Raw genomic sequence first — 14,710 nt, 5'->3', positions numbered from 1 at the left:
CCAAATGACAACATGTGTATCGGGCAATCTGGAAGTCCACCCTGTGGCTACAGTGTTGTGAGGGGCTGAGGACTGTTAAACTGAACAGATGGCTAGAAGGTGAGGCATCTCACAGACCCACTCAGGAACTGGAAGTAACCAGAGACAGAAGTCCGAGAGTGACGCTGTCTTTTGTGTAAGAAAGGCAGGAAAGAGGCAGGAGGAGATGCTAGGGAACTGTGGTCCTTCAGGGCCACAGACATGGAATCCAAGGAGTGGGCCCGAGTCAAGGCTATTGGAGATGGGGGAAGGGAGGGAGGGAGGGAGGGGAGAGGCCCCATACGCCATGTTTTTGATACCTGGTGACATCAAGACAAAGGTGGTGGCCAAGGTTGGAGAGTAACTGCAGACTATGTTAGCCATGTTTAATCTGCGCTGACTGAGCAGAGCTTCCTTGGACGTCTCTTCAGGATCCAGGTGAAGATGTAATCTGTACTGTTTCTTGGAACACCACTCTAGCTTTACGATACAGCCTGGGTTGACTGAGGTACCTGGACACACTATACGATATGGTGCCTCCTTTGTGTGTTAAGGACATGAAACACAGATTCCCAAATGTGAAACACAGCACTGAATTTGGAGAGCTGGTATAAGAGACCCCACCAGCAGCTCTACAGTCTAGCAGGCAATGAATAAGAGGTCTTCAAAGCTTGTTTCTAGGTCTAGGCTCTGGGAAACTGGATACATCCTTGACCATGGGTCAGTATTATCATTGCTAATGGCATACAGGTGTCTACAGTGTGTCTCCATCTCCATAATGAGATGGGCATGATATTCTGTTTTCTTCACTCAGGGCTGTGGGGTTTGCATTAACTTACAAAGAAACACTAGAAAAACCCAAACTAAGGATTCTATGAAACAAGTACATCATGTCTTTAAAGAGTTCATATCCTGGCAGACATGAAATTAGGAAATTAAATTACTCCAAGTGGTATGAAGGCTAAAGGCGATGATTTTGTGTTGGGAGGGAGAACAGCTACATTCTTGGGACAATTTAGGAAATGGATCGTGAAATACCAACATTCATGTATTTGAAAAACCGTACTGTTAGGAAAGAGAATGTTTTTGTTCTTGGAAACTACACAGTGAGATACTGAGGGATAAAATGTGTACTGTACTCTCTTAAATTGCTTCTGTGTGTGTGTGTGTATGTGTGAAAGAGAGAGAGACAGAGAGAGAGATACAGAGAGAGGGGGCAGGGAGGGAGAGGGAGAGGGAGAGGGAGAAGGAGAGAGGGACAGGGAGAAGGAGAGAGGGAGAGGGAAAGGGAGGGAGAATTAGAGAGTCTACTAGTTATTTTACATGTTTCTAGAACAAAATGCCTGAGAAAATCAAACTTAAGGAAGGGTTTTTTTTGACCTACAGTGGAGGGTCCAGTCACCATGGTGGAGAAGGGATGGTGACAGGAACTTGAAAAAGCTGGCCACACTGCACTCACAGCTGTAAAGTGCAGGACCCCTGCCCATAGAATGAATGGTGCTGCCCACATTTAGGGTAGGTCCCCCACCTCAGCTGACCGAATCTGGAAACTCTCTCACAGATCTGCCTGGACATTTGTTTCCATGGTAATTCTAAACCTCATCAAGTTGGCAATCAAGATTAACCACATAGACGTAGAGATGGGGACATGAACGGAGATTTATGAGGGTGTTTTTGTATTATTTCTAAGACAGTTCTCTAAACTTGATGCTATTTTAAAACAAAAAGGTTATTTTCTGTCCTCCCCATCCCACTCTTCTCCCTGCGTACATATGTACCTTCTGTTCTAGTAGCTATTTCTGCTCACTATGAATGAACTTTAGTCAGCTTACTATTTTATTTGGTGTTTCAGAATTTATGGAAAGCCAGGCATGGTGGTGCACACCGTTACTCTAGTACTCAGAGGGCAGAGGCAGGTCTAGGCCAGTCTGGTCTACATGACAAGTTTCGATGCTGGTATTCTCACCAGTCAAACTCCAGAAGATGCAGAGTATCATGTGGGGAGAGATGAAATACATATGTATACACATGTGCATGCACGCACATTGACATGGTTTTCTAGCCTCTCATTCATCCATCTACCATTTATCTATCATCTGTTTATTATCATCTATCTACATATAGAGATGAAATTAAGTGTTCATTCATGCTAGGCAAGAGCTCCACCTTGTAGACAAAGCCCCAGCCATCTCTCTGTTTTTATTCAGCCACCAGGATTCAGTGCTGGGGCTCCATCCTAATGGCATTGTCTACAAGTCACTCCCACAGGCTTCACCCCTAAACATCATAGTAGATCAAGTTTCTACCCTCATGATGTATGCCCCTCATAATAGGGCTTAAATTTCAGCAATAAAGCTCTAGGAAACACTAAACCACACCAAACCACAACATACTACATTCCAGAAATAACTGTACAGTAGCCTGTGGAGAAGTTTCTTTAGTCTTTATACAATTGTATAATAGTCCTTATGTGTAAAGAACCCTATTTACCCAGCTGCCCATTGAAGAATATTTGAATTGGTTCCAATTTTGCTATTACAAAAAGCTGCAATTAATATCTTTTGCAATTTGTCTTTGTGTATTTGCCAGTATATCTGGAATTGGGATTGCTAGGGTAAAGGATAAACATGTGCGCAATTTTATGAGGTATTGCTCAGTTCCCCCATGGGGCTCTGCCTTTCACACACACACTAGCACAACATGGTGGTGGCCCTGTCCCCAGAGCATTGCCAATGACGTGTGGGCTCCTCACCAACCTCAGAGTTGAGAAACAGTATTAGAGGGCAAGCTTAATTTGCATTTATTTATTCTTAGTGAAGCTGACCATCTTTTTACAGGCTAAAAGCTATTTGAACTTTGGAAAACTTTTTTCTTATTGCTCGTTTATTTTCATTTTTCTTAGTTCTAGAGTTGACTTACATAAAAGCTTTTGTGATATAAATGGCAGTTATTTTTTTTTTCTACTTACACTTGCTTTTCTGTTGCTTATTTCTTGGGCCATGCTATATATGTTATTAGTCAAGTTTATCAATTTTCCTTCTTTTTTAAGGGGTTTGAATTATGCTTAATAATTTTTTCTGCCCTGATTTTATAGAATAAATTTTCCATCTTCTAGTACTTGTGGAATTAATTTTAATTATTTTTATACTTAATCTTTGTATTTGCTATTTAAAGGCAGGATCTCACTATGTAGCTCTGACTATACTGAAACTCACTATATAGACCAGGCTGGCCCTGAACTCATAGAGATCCTCCTGCCTCTGCCTCCCCAGTGCTGGGATTAGAGGTGTTTTTTGAGACAGGGTCTTACTATGTAGCCAAGGTTAAAGACTGGCCTTGAACCCTTGATCTTCCCTTCAGCCTCCAGAGTGCTGCTGGATTTGCAGGCATGCGTCATTACACTCTCCTGACTTATATTTAAATCTACAATCCTTTTGGAGTTTCTCTTAGTATAGAGTATGTGGGCTAAAGACTCCAAGCACTGAGAATCCCGATTGAGGCTCCAGTCCCAGGAACTGAGTGTAGAAATGGGTCCTCTGGAGGAAGGTGAGCCCAAACAAAGCATGAGGGGTCAGAGTCTGTAACAAGATGGCAGGAAAGCCTTGGTCCTTCCTCTCTGTCACGTGATCTGAGAGAAGGCATACTGTTTGCAACGCATGAAGCCACCCTTACTGAGAACTGAGCCCTGCCAAGAACTTTGACTCTGGGCTCCCAGCCCACAGAACTGTGAGAAATAAATCTCTGCTATTAAAACAGTCTAGTCTAGTATTCCCCATGGCAGCCCAGGCTAGGGCAAGAATAGACCCAGGTTTATCCTTTGTGTGTCAACACCCTCTCACTCAGTACTGCGTTCGTATTGTTTGATACGCTCTTGCTGGGTCCTCAACACTCGTGTCCTCCAGATTTGTATCTTGAAACCTTGAACCCCTAAGATGAGGAGGTAGGGTGTTTGGGAGGTGATGAGACTCTGGGGGAGGGCCTCTCTAAGTGGGTAAGTGGCCTCAAAGATCCTAGTGAGAGGGGCACAGTGGGAAGGCACAATCTATAAAAATGGCCCTGACCTGGTACCACAGCTGCAGCATTTTAACTCAGAACCTCCAGAGCTAGAACAATAAATCTCTGTTGTTATAGGCAGCGCAAACAGACCAAGAGACCGTTGTGGTCTTGACGTGCCCTCAAGTTCATGGGTTGGAAACTTAATCCTCAGTGCAGAACAAGGATGGAGCCCTGCGGGCAGGTGTTGCCTCAGAGATGGAGTTGTGCTGCTGTAAAAGGGGCTTGTATCGAAGAGTGCCTCTTCTTCACTCCTCATGGATCTACACACACACACACACACACACACACACACACACACACACACACACAGAGAGAGAGAGAGAGAGAGAGAGAGAGAGAGAGAGAGAGAGAGAGAGAGAGAGAGAGAGAGCACCTTGATTGTGTCTGGGACAACGAGAAGATTACTGCTGTCTGCAGACAGTCTGCAGGGATCCCTCTTCTACGGTCTTCGGATTTTCAGGTGCAATTGAGGCTGGATACACTTTGGTGTATTCACCTTTGGTCTGCGCCTTTGGTCTGTCTCCTGTTTGTGCTCAGCACTGGCACATGCTTAGGCCCAGAAGCCTTGTGTTGGCTTTAGCATTTGATATCGTAGCTAAGCCTCCTCCAATCATACTTTCTTTCCAGTATTTTCTGAGTATTCATGCATGGCTACCAGGTACGCTTGATGATGAATATGTTTAGTCCCAGGAGAAAAATAAAACAGTGGATTTTCCTAAGGATACAAAGCAGCTCAAGGGAAAATTCTGTATTTGTGTATCAGTATTTATTTTCAGAAGTGTTGTACCCCCTTTCTATTTGTCCAGGTCATCTACTGTGATCTTCCAGAACATTCTGTAGCTCTCTACGCAGGCATGAGAAGACGTGTAGTCTTCTCTTCCCCTCTCCTGTCATTATAGAACTGGAGTCCTGGAACTCCCTAAAGCCACAGGTGTCTTTCTGGTGGCAGCCAGTGAGCCAGCTGGCGATGAGACTCCTGCCTGGCTTCAGATGGCGGCCAGTCACCAGGGGCCTGATTGTGTAATTAGAGGGCTAGAAATTCTGGTCCCAGTCCTCGCCCTCTCTGAGGAGAGCAAGGATGAAGGATAAGCTAGTCCCCGGGGCTCAGCAATTTGATCACCCACGCCTGTGGAAGGAAGCATCATTAAGAACCCAAGGGACAGTCTGTCAGAGGCTTCCATAGACAGATACCCATGGCGAGGTCCCTGGGGGGTGGGGATTCCAATGGGAGTGTAGCACTGTCTAATTATTGTTTTCATCTGCCTTTTCCATATGATATGATGTGGAGCATCATTCACAGGCTGATTTGTCATTTGTATATGTCATCTGGGAATGTCCATTCAGTCTTAAGCCCAATCTTTAAATTAGATTGTTTTCTCACTGTTGAGTTTTAGGGGTTCTTTGTACATTTTGGAAAACATTGCTTATCACATACATGTTTTTCCCTCCTTTCTCCAGGCTGTGGCTTATCTCTTGTCTCTTCCAACATTGTTTTCCACAGTGCAGAAGCATTTTTAGTATTGATGAAACCCAGTTTGTCTATCATTTCTTTCATGAACTGTGTCTTTCTTTGGTTTTGTATACAAAAAAAATTTTCAATCCTAGCACTCAGGAAGCAGAGGCAGGTGGATTTCTGAGTTCAAGGCCAGCCTGGTCTACAGAGTGAATTCCTGGACAGCCGGGGCTACACAGAGAAATCCTGTCTCAAAAAAAAAATTCCTATTCCCAAGGCCATTGGATTTCCATCTGCTACTGTCTAGAAGTTTTATGGTTTTACATTTTGCATTTATACTTACGATCATTTTTTTTTACTTAATATTTGTGAGAGTTCCAAGTTGAGTCTGGATAATTATTATTTTGCACATAGATGTTCAATCAACTCAATGCTATTTATTTTTCTCCATTGCATTGCCTTTGATCCTTGGTTGAATATTACCCAATTACAACTATTTGTGTGCTATGTCTTTAGTCTAGTCCATTGACCTAGTCGACTGTTCTTTGACTAACATGATCCCATCCTGATGACTGTAGTCTTAGAGCATGTCTTGAAGACAGGTAGCTCTAGTCCTCCAACTTGAGTCTGATTTAGTTGCCTGCCTTCATCCCTCCCTCCCTCCCTCCTTTCTTCCCTCCCTCCTTCCTTTCTCCCTCCCTCCCTTCCTCCTTCCTTCTTCTTCCTCTCTCTACTTTCTCTCCCCTGTTATATAATTGATTATATTAATTGATATTTGAATAATAACTCACTTTTGCATGCCTGGGATGAATCCCAGTTGTTTGTGGTATATAATTTTTAATATAACGTTGGGTTCTACTTCTTAAGTCTTTGTTAGAGATTTTTGCACCTATATTTCTATTTCTATCCTTAGAAAGAGACTGTAGAGAATGAGTACAATCTCTTCCTTAAATATCTGGAAAAATTCATTAGCAAATCCATCTGGTCTCAGAGATTTTCATTTTGGAAGGTTATTAATTGTTGATTCTATATTTTAATAGATATAGGCCTGTTTCAGGATCTCTGGTTTCTGTTGTGTTGGGAATCAAACCCAGTGCCTTGCACATGCCAGACAAGTCTCTACCACTGAGCTACATCCCAGCCTGTGTTCATGGTGTCTGAACTGAAGCTCTCTGTTTTATTTCTGATACTAATAATTTGTGTCCTTTTGTTTTTTTTTTCTTAGTTGGCCTGCACAGAGGTCATACATTTTACTGATCTTTTCAGAGAATCAACTTTCAAAGAACCAGGTTTTATTTATTTTTCTTACTAATTTCCTGACAAGAATCTCATTGTTTTCCATTCCTACATTTATTATTTTTCTACTTCGAGTAACTTTGTGTTTAACTCCCCCCTCCCCACACCTTGTTTTTTGAGACAAGGTCTCACTATGTAACCGTTGCTGGCCCAGAACTTGCTATGTTGAACAGACTGGCCTTGAACTCACAGAGATCCTCCTGCCTCTGCCACCTGAGTGCTAAGATTTAAAGGTGCATGCCACCACACCCAGCCTGTTCTTTTATAGAAATATATATATCCAGTGCTGTAAGTTTCCCTTTCCATGCTGGTTTTATGGCATCTCACAAATTTTGAGAAGTTGTGTTTTATTCCTACTTAGCTCAAATCATTTAAAACATTTTTCAGGAGGGCTGGCAAAACGGCTCAGTGGATAAAGGCACTTGTCACCAGACCTGATGACCCGAGTTCAATCTCTAGGACCCATGATGGAGAGAGAGAACCAAGTACTGCATGTACCCATGTATGTGCATGCATACATGCACACACATAAAATGGATAAATGGAATGTTTGTGTGCATATTCCTCTTGAGATATCTTCCTTAATCCAAGTGTTAATAAGTATAGTGTTTAATTTCTAATGTTTGGAAATTTTCCAGTTACCTTTCTATGATTCATTTCTAGCTCAATTTGATCCAAGAACAAATGTCGTATGACTCCTAATCTGTTAGGCTTACTGAGGTGTGTTTTATGGCCTGGGATATGGTCTATCTTGGTAAATATTTTATATAATCTTGAGAAAAATATATATTATGTTGCTATTGGGTGAAGTAATCTGTAGATTTCAATGGATTATTAATTATAAATCCAATGGATTAATAAGTGAGTTCAAACATTTCCCTACTGACACTCTGTCTGGTGACCTATTTCTGACTGAAGGTATTAAATCTCCCTCTGTGACAGAGTCATGTATTTTTCCTTTTAAAAATCATCATATATATAATTGTAGTTGTTTTCATATATTCGTATAATATAATTTGATCATACTCACCCTCCAATATCCTTTGGTTATCTCCCCACTCAATTCATATTTTTTTCTTGCAGTTCCAATTCTCTTTGTCCCACATAGCTTGACAGGCTACTGTTAGCTGCATACATGTTAAGGATTGTTGTCCTTTTGGAGGGTTAACCCCCATGTGATGATTTTCTCATCCCTAATAACATTCCTTGTTTTGAGGTCTGCTCTGCCTAAGATTAAAAATAGTTACTCTTGTGCCAGGCAGTGGTGGCACACGCCTTTAATCCCAACACTTGGTGGCAGAGTCTGGTGGATCTCTGTGAGTTCGAAGCCAGCTTGATCTACAGAGTGAGTTCCAGGACAGACTCCAAAGCTACACAGGGAAACCTTGTCTTGGAAAAAAAATAGTTATTCTTGCTTCCTTTCAATGAGTGTTAACATGGTATATTCTTTTCCATTTATTTTCAATCTATGTATCTTTAGACTAAAGTGGACTTCTTATGATCAACATATATATTGTTAAATATACTTTTGATCTACTTTGATAATTTGCCTTTTTAAAAACATCCATTATTGTGTGTTGGGGGTGTACATGCTATATAACACATGTGTGGGTGTACATGTTGTAACATATATATGAAGGCCAGAGGACAACTTGCAGAAGTTGGTTCTTTCCTTATCGTGTGAGTTTCAGGAGATCAAACTTAGGTCATTGGGTTTGGCAGCAAGAACCTTTATCTGAGGAGGCTCTCACAGGTCCCAATCTCTGTCGCTTGACTGGTGCATGTAGACTATAGACATACAAAGTGTTTGTTGCCGGGCGCTGGTGGTGGTGGTGGTGGTGGTGGCGCATGCCTTTAATCCCAGCACTCGGAAGGCAGAGCCAGGTGGATCTCTGTGAGTTCAAGGCCAGCCTGGGCTACAGAGTGAGTTCCAGGACAGGCTCCAAAGCTACACAGAGAAACCCTGTCTCAAAAAAACCAAAACCAAACCAAACCAAAACAACAACAACAAAACCCCGCAAAGTGTTTGTTGATCCAATATGATTCATATCTACCGTATTTGCTACTATTTTCTACCGATCAACCTTGTCCTTTGCTCCTTTTTTTGTTTTCTACTAGTTTTCTGCATTTTCTCATTTTATTTGAGATTTTAAAATACTAATTTTATCTTATGTGTACAAGTATTTTGTGTGTATGTGTACTGTATGTGTAGCTGTTGCTTGAGGAGGCCAGAAGAGGGCGCCAGACCCTCTAGAACTAGAGTTCCAGGAGGTTGTGAGCCTCCATGTGGGTGCTGGGAGGTCAACCCAAGTCCTCTCTGCAAGAGCAGTCAGTGCTCTTTACCACTGACCAGTCTCTCCAGCCACACCAGTTAAACATTTTAAATACTTTTTTTTTTTTTACTGTTGTCCATGGAGTCTGCAACAGACACTTACAACTACTCCAAGTTCATTTTCAAATAGCATTTCCATGAGTCACAGGTAGTGTAGTACCTTACAACAACTAAATCTCATTGCTTCCCCCCTGCTCCTGTATAATTGAAGTACACACACCTTTGTCAGAGGACACATGAGAGTTGGTTCTCTCCTTCCATCATGTAGGTCCCAAGGATCAAATTCAGGTCACCATGGCAGAATGTACTTTATCTGCTGGGACATCTGTCTAACACCTTAGATTGTTTATTTTTTGTTTTTCTGAGGTTCAAATATAATATGCATGCCTATGTGTAGTTGGAGACATTTATGCTTTATGGCATATTCTGGGCTCCTTGGATCTCTGCTGTGGTGTCTGGAAGGGAGGGACATTGTCCCTTATTCCTTCTTATGGATCTTTTCTTTGTTCTCCTTTTTGATATTTTCACTACTGGCACACTACACTTCTGTACTCTACCACTGTGTTTGGATATTCAGGTTTGTTTTCATTTTTTGTTAGGCTTTTGTTCTCTTTGATTTCAGTTTTGAAAGTTGCTATGGTTTGCCTCTGTATTCTTCCATGATTCATGCTGAAGCTTAATCCTCCCTGTGGTGGTATTAAGAAATGGAGTCTTTGGGGAAGTGATTAAGTCATGATGTTTCTTTTCTCGTGAATGAAATTAAAGCCCTTATAAAACAGTCATCAGAAATCGGCCCCTTCTCTTATCCCATTAAGACTGTCATTTCAGAAGGCACTCTGTGCAAACACTAAGTCATCCAGAGCCTTGATGCTGGATGTGTAGCTTCTTGAACTGTAAGAAATAAAGGCCTGCTGTTTATAAGTTGTCTAGTCTGGGGTGTCTTGTTACAGCACAAAAGTAGGTTTTATCAATGTATCCTCCGGTTTGCAGCGGCTTCCATCTGCAGTGTAAGCCCATCAGAGGAAGGGTGCCAGGCAGACCAGGAGGGAGAAGGGCACATTTCCAAAAGAAGCAGTGACCAGAAGGATGAGTGCACTGTTGTGGTGCTTGCTGAAGAGTGGAAGCAGGTTGGGGTGGGCACTCAGGTCCTAAAGTACCCCCTGAGACTCTAGAGGTGTCACTGGTGGCTGGAGGCACAGCGTTCTCTTCTCTGTTTTATCAAAGTCTCTGCATTAAAAGAGATTCTTATGCTAGCTCTAACTACTTGGAAAGCTGAGCTCTCTACTCTTCACATGGAACACGGGTTGGCTTTTATTCAGACTAGTTGTACTTGGGGTGGAAGAGAGGGATCTCTGTTCTTTGCCACACCCCATCATTCTTCTCCCACCTGCTCATTATCTAGCAGGGCTCTTAGTATCTGGGCCACAGTCACTTTGCCTGTGCTGTTTGTCAGCTTGACATAAACCTAGACATACCTGGAAAGAGGAACCTCAGCTGAAGGAATACCTTCATCAGATTGCCTGTAGGCAGGTCTGTAGATCATTTGCTCGATTAATGATTAATGTGGGAGAGCCTGTCCACTGTGGGCGGTGCCATCCTTGGGCAGGTGGTCTTGAGTTGTAGAAAAATCAGGCTGAGCAAGCCATGGGGAGCAAGTCAGTCAGCAGTGTTCCTCTGTGGTCTCTTCTTAAGTTCCTGCCTCGAGTCCCTGTCCTGACTTCCTTTGGTGATGGACAGTGATGTGGAAGTGTAAGCCAAATAAACCCTTTTTTCTCCAAGTTGCTTCGGTCACAGTGTCTTTTTTTTTTTTTTTTTTTTTTTGGTTTTTCGAGACAGGGTTTCTCTGTGTAGCTTTGCGCCTTTCCTGGACCTCGCTTTGGAGACCAGGCTGGCCTCGAACTCACAGAGATCCGCCTGGCTCTGCCTCCCGAGTGCTGGGATTAAAGGCGTGCGCCACCACCACCCGGCAATGTCTTATCACAGCAATAGGAAACTGTGATGGTCTCCCTTCCCTTGTCTTGTGCCTATGGGGACATCCCACTAGCTCCTAGGCTCCGTTGTCTGTCCTCCTTAGGTTCTGACCTCTCCACACCCTCAGCTGGCATGGCTTCTCTTCAGAGGTTCTTCCCTCAGTCATTGTATGCTTCATCCCAATCCCCTTTTCTTCAGCACTTCCATCAGTTATGCCCAAGACTGGCTCCTGGGCCTTGCGTGACTTCCCTTCCCATCACTTCTTTCCTTCTCAGTGGGACTCATGGTGTATTCTGTCACATGTTAGTACCTTCACCTTCGTGCCAGGCTTGTGGACCCCCAGTCTACTGGTTCTGCTAGGGGCCATAGTCATATTAGGTTCTCCAAAAACCCCAATTGTGGTGATAATGTGTTCCCCAAAATATTGTGCACCCTAATAAACTTATCTGGGATCAGAGAACAGAAAAACCACTAGATACAGAGGCTAGAAAATGGTGGCACTCACACCTTAATCCTAGCACTCCAGAGGTAGAAATCCATCTGGATCTCTGTGAGTTCAAGGCCACATTGGAAATGGCCAGGCATGGTGACACACGCCTTTAATCCCAGAAAGCGAGCCTTTAATCCCAGGGAATGATGGTAGAAAGCAGAAAGGTATATAAGGCGTGAGGACCAGAAACTAGAAGCATTTGGCTGGTTAAGCATTTGGCTGGTTAAGCTTTTAGGTTTTGAGCAGCACAGTTCAGCTGAGAGCCATTCAGATATGAGGACACAGAGGCTTCCAGTCTGAGGGAACAGGACCACCTGAGGAATTGGCAAGGTGAGATAGCTGTGGCTTGTTCTGCATCTGATCTACCAGCATTCACCCCAATAACTGGCCTCAGGTTTGATTTTATTAATAAGACTCTCTAAGATTCATGCTACACCCAATCATAGGCTTCTGGGGCATTTCAAAGCTTTGTGTATTTGTGCCATAAGCCAATGCTCCCAAACACCTCAGGGCCCCAGCCTACTGTCCACCTCATTAGGTCTCATTTGCTCATTCAGCCCTCTCCTGCTGCAGCGACCACTTCAAAACAGCTTTGAAGGTATCTAGGGTGTAGAGTTTGGTCACTCACATAAGCGAAGGCGACTGTCTATCTCACGGGGTTTGGGCCAGTTCCTGGGATAAAAAAGAGCCAAATGCCCAGAGGGCTGGTCTCAAAGATCACTCAGAGACATAATAGTCACCGACTCTGGCTTCTTAGTGAAAGGTCATTACTAAATGGTTGCTATAGGTTGATAAGATCTTAGTGAACAGTCATGATCAGAGCAGGTGACACAGATGCCATGGGATGAGCCTGTGCATCCAGCTTGGTGGCCTGAACAAGAAACCAGAAGGCCATGCTACACCTCTTATAGGAGAGAGGAAAGTCTCTAGAGGGGGATGAGATGTAAGGAAGCTAACTCGGCCCTTTGAAAGAGCTGGGGAGGAGTGCTACTCTACGTGGGGTCTCCTGGGGTCAGTGGGGGCACCAAGTGAGCCTGGCAATGAGTTGACCTCTGAGGGAATCACCTGAAACTTCAGAGGGAAAAAGGGTTGACTGTCGATTTGGTACCTGGGGCAATCATTGAAAATTAGTGAAGGGGATCACCCCATTCCTGGTTTCCGGATCCAAGGACACCCTCCCTCAGGGGTTTCTGGTATAACTAATGGAATGTCGTTAGCAGATGAGCCCAATATGAAGGCAGGACTCCTTTATGACATCCCTTTAAAAAATATTTATTCATGTATTTTTATGTAATTTGCATGTATACCTGCATGACCGAATTGAGCATCAGAGAGAAGAGAGGTTCAGATCCCATGACAGATGGCTGTGAGCCACCGTGTGGGTGCTGGGAATTGAACCCAGGACCTCTGGAAGAGCAGCCAGTGCTCTTAACTGCTAAGCCATCTCTCCAGCCCCACTTCATGACATTCTTAAGCAACATCCACATCCTTATCCGAGGAGTAGAAATAATACTTGTCTGTAGCCTTTCCAGGTGCAGGTAGGTTTAGTTTCCTCTGGCACATGGAATGCAGACCAGGAGTGGACACACAAGTCTTCTCCTAAGGTGACTGCAAGTATTTTTAGGGAAATTGAGTATGTTCAGGAACACACCCTGTGCTTGGGGATGGGGTGGTCTTGAGTCTGAGTTTGTGGAGCTCTTGTTCACTGGTGGCACATGATGAGCCCTGTTAACAACTGTCATTCCGGGGCTGGAGAGATGCTTAGCAAGGTTAAACGCACTGGCTGCTCTTCCAGAGAATCTGAGTTTGAATCCCAGCACACACAACTGTCTGTAACTTCAATTCCAGGGGATCTAGTGCCTTCTTCTGGCCTCCACAGGCACCAGGCACACACGTGGTGCACACACATACATGAAAGCAAGCATTCATACACATAAAATATTTTTTAATTAAAAAAGAAGAAACTGCCATTCTGGCCATCTGAATCCCTGCCCTACTTCCCTGTTTTCTGCCAGGCACCCTGAAGCCCAGCAGGAGGCTAGCCCATGTCTTCCTACCTTTTTCCTGTGGTCCTGGTAGGTTTTCTCCCAGGCTCTCTGCAGGTCCCTATGAGCCCAAGGGGTGGTCAGCTGGGGGACTCTACGCAGCATCTCAGATCACAAACTCCAGGCTCCCTTCAGAGAGAAGCAGGCTGAGCAGCACAGCCCCAGCAGAGCTGTTTGTGGGGTCATGTGACTGTTGCCATGGCGCCCAGGCCTGGGGAGAGCCCAGTGGTGCCTGTGGAGGCTTTGGAACAATGGATGAGAGCTGGGAGAAGAATAGACTCTCCTTCCACGGCAGTGGTTGTCTTGGATCTTGATGAGCTCACTGCTTCTGTTTTGAGCAGAGCAAGTCAGCTCCCAGCTCCAGAAGAAAATGTGAAGAAAGAGGCCAGAGGCCATCCGCTTCGCCGGAACTGACTAGAATGGACCAGCCCCTCTTTCACACTGCTGTTCCGACTCTTCCTCATCTGCCGTCTGCTGTTCTCTCCGTTTCTTTCCTTTCTTAATCTTTGCGTTTCTTTGGGAGAGAAACACTTTTGGTCCTGTCTTTTAATCATTTATAACAATTTGGATAACTCCAGCTTAGGTAGCAGATTTCCTTCCTTCCTTCCTTCCTTCCTTCCTTCCTTCCTTCCTTCCTTCCTTCCTTCCTTCCTTCCTTCCTTCCTTCCTTCCTTTCTTTCTTTCTTTCTTTCTTTCTTTCTTTCTTTCTTTCTTTCTTTCTTTCTTTCTTCTGTCTACGGTCATACTACTCTGAACTTGCCCGATCTCATCTTTTTGTTCTTCAGTTGACTTGAGGCTAGGTTATACAAAGTGATCATTTTAAGCTATTTTTTTTAAAGTTCCTTTTTTATTACGCATAGTTAATACCAACAGGAGCATGTGTGTGCAATGGCGCTCATGCAGAGTTCAGAGGATAACTGGTGGTATTTGGTTCTTTCCTTCCACACGTGGGTCTCAGGGATCAGACCCCAGCACCAAGCTTGGCAACAAGTACCTTTACCTGTTGAGCCGCCTTGCAGGCCCGAAGTTGTTATTTTTTTATTTGTGTT

At 43.8% G+C, this 14,710-nt stretch overlaps 1 protein-coding gene across 8 annotated transcripts in view; it reads right to left on the bottom strand.

Annotated features, from left to right (window-relative positions):
- The window catches only part of Cfap97d2 (CFAP97 domain containing 2), a 39,275-nt gene extending 25,003 nt beyond the window's left edge, over positions 1-14,272 (bottom strand). For 3 of the 8 annotated variants that reach the window (XR_008221387.1, XR_008221386.1, XM_052751728.1), the window contains exon 1: positions 13,674-14,254. Coding sequence is in view for 6 of the 8 variants with exons in the window: in XM_052751728.1 (XP_052607688.1) it covers positions 13,674-13,766 (93 nt within the window). In the remaining 2 variants the exon portion in view is untranslated. Of the gene's footprint in view, positions 1-13,673 lie in introns of all 8 variants that reach the window. The other 5 variants (XM_052751726.1, XM_052751725.1, XM_052751730.1 and 2 more) reach the window with 5 other exon arrangements.
- Between the last annotated feature and the right edge of the window lie 438 nt (positions 14,273-14,710).

The sequence above is a fragment of the Peromyscus californicus genome, unplaced genomic scaffold (assembly GCF_007827085.1).
Source record: "Peromyscus californicus insignis strain IS unplaced genomic scaffold, ASM782708v3 Scaffold_23__1_contigs__length_62951481, whole genome shotgun sequence".
Lineage (NCBI taxonomy): Eukaryota > Metazoa > Chordata > Mammalia > Rodentia > Cricetidae > Peromyscus > Peromyscus californicus.
Note: the sequence above shows the minus strand (reverse complement) of the source record. Positions and strands in the feature narration are given on the sequence as shown.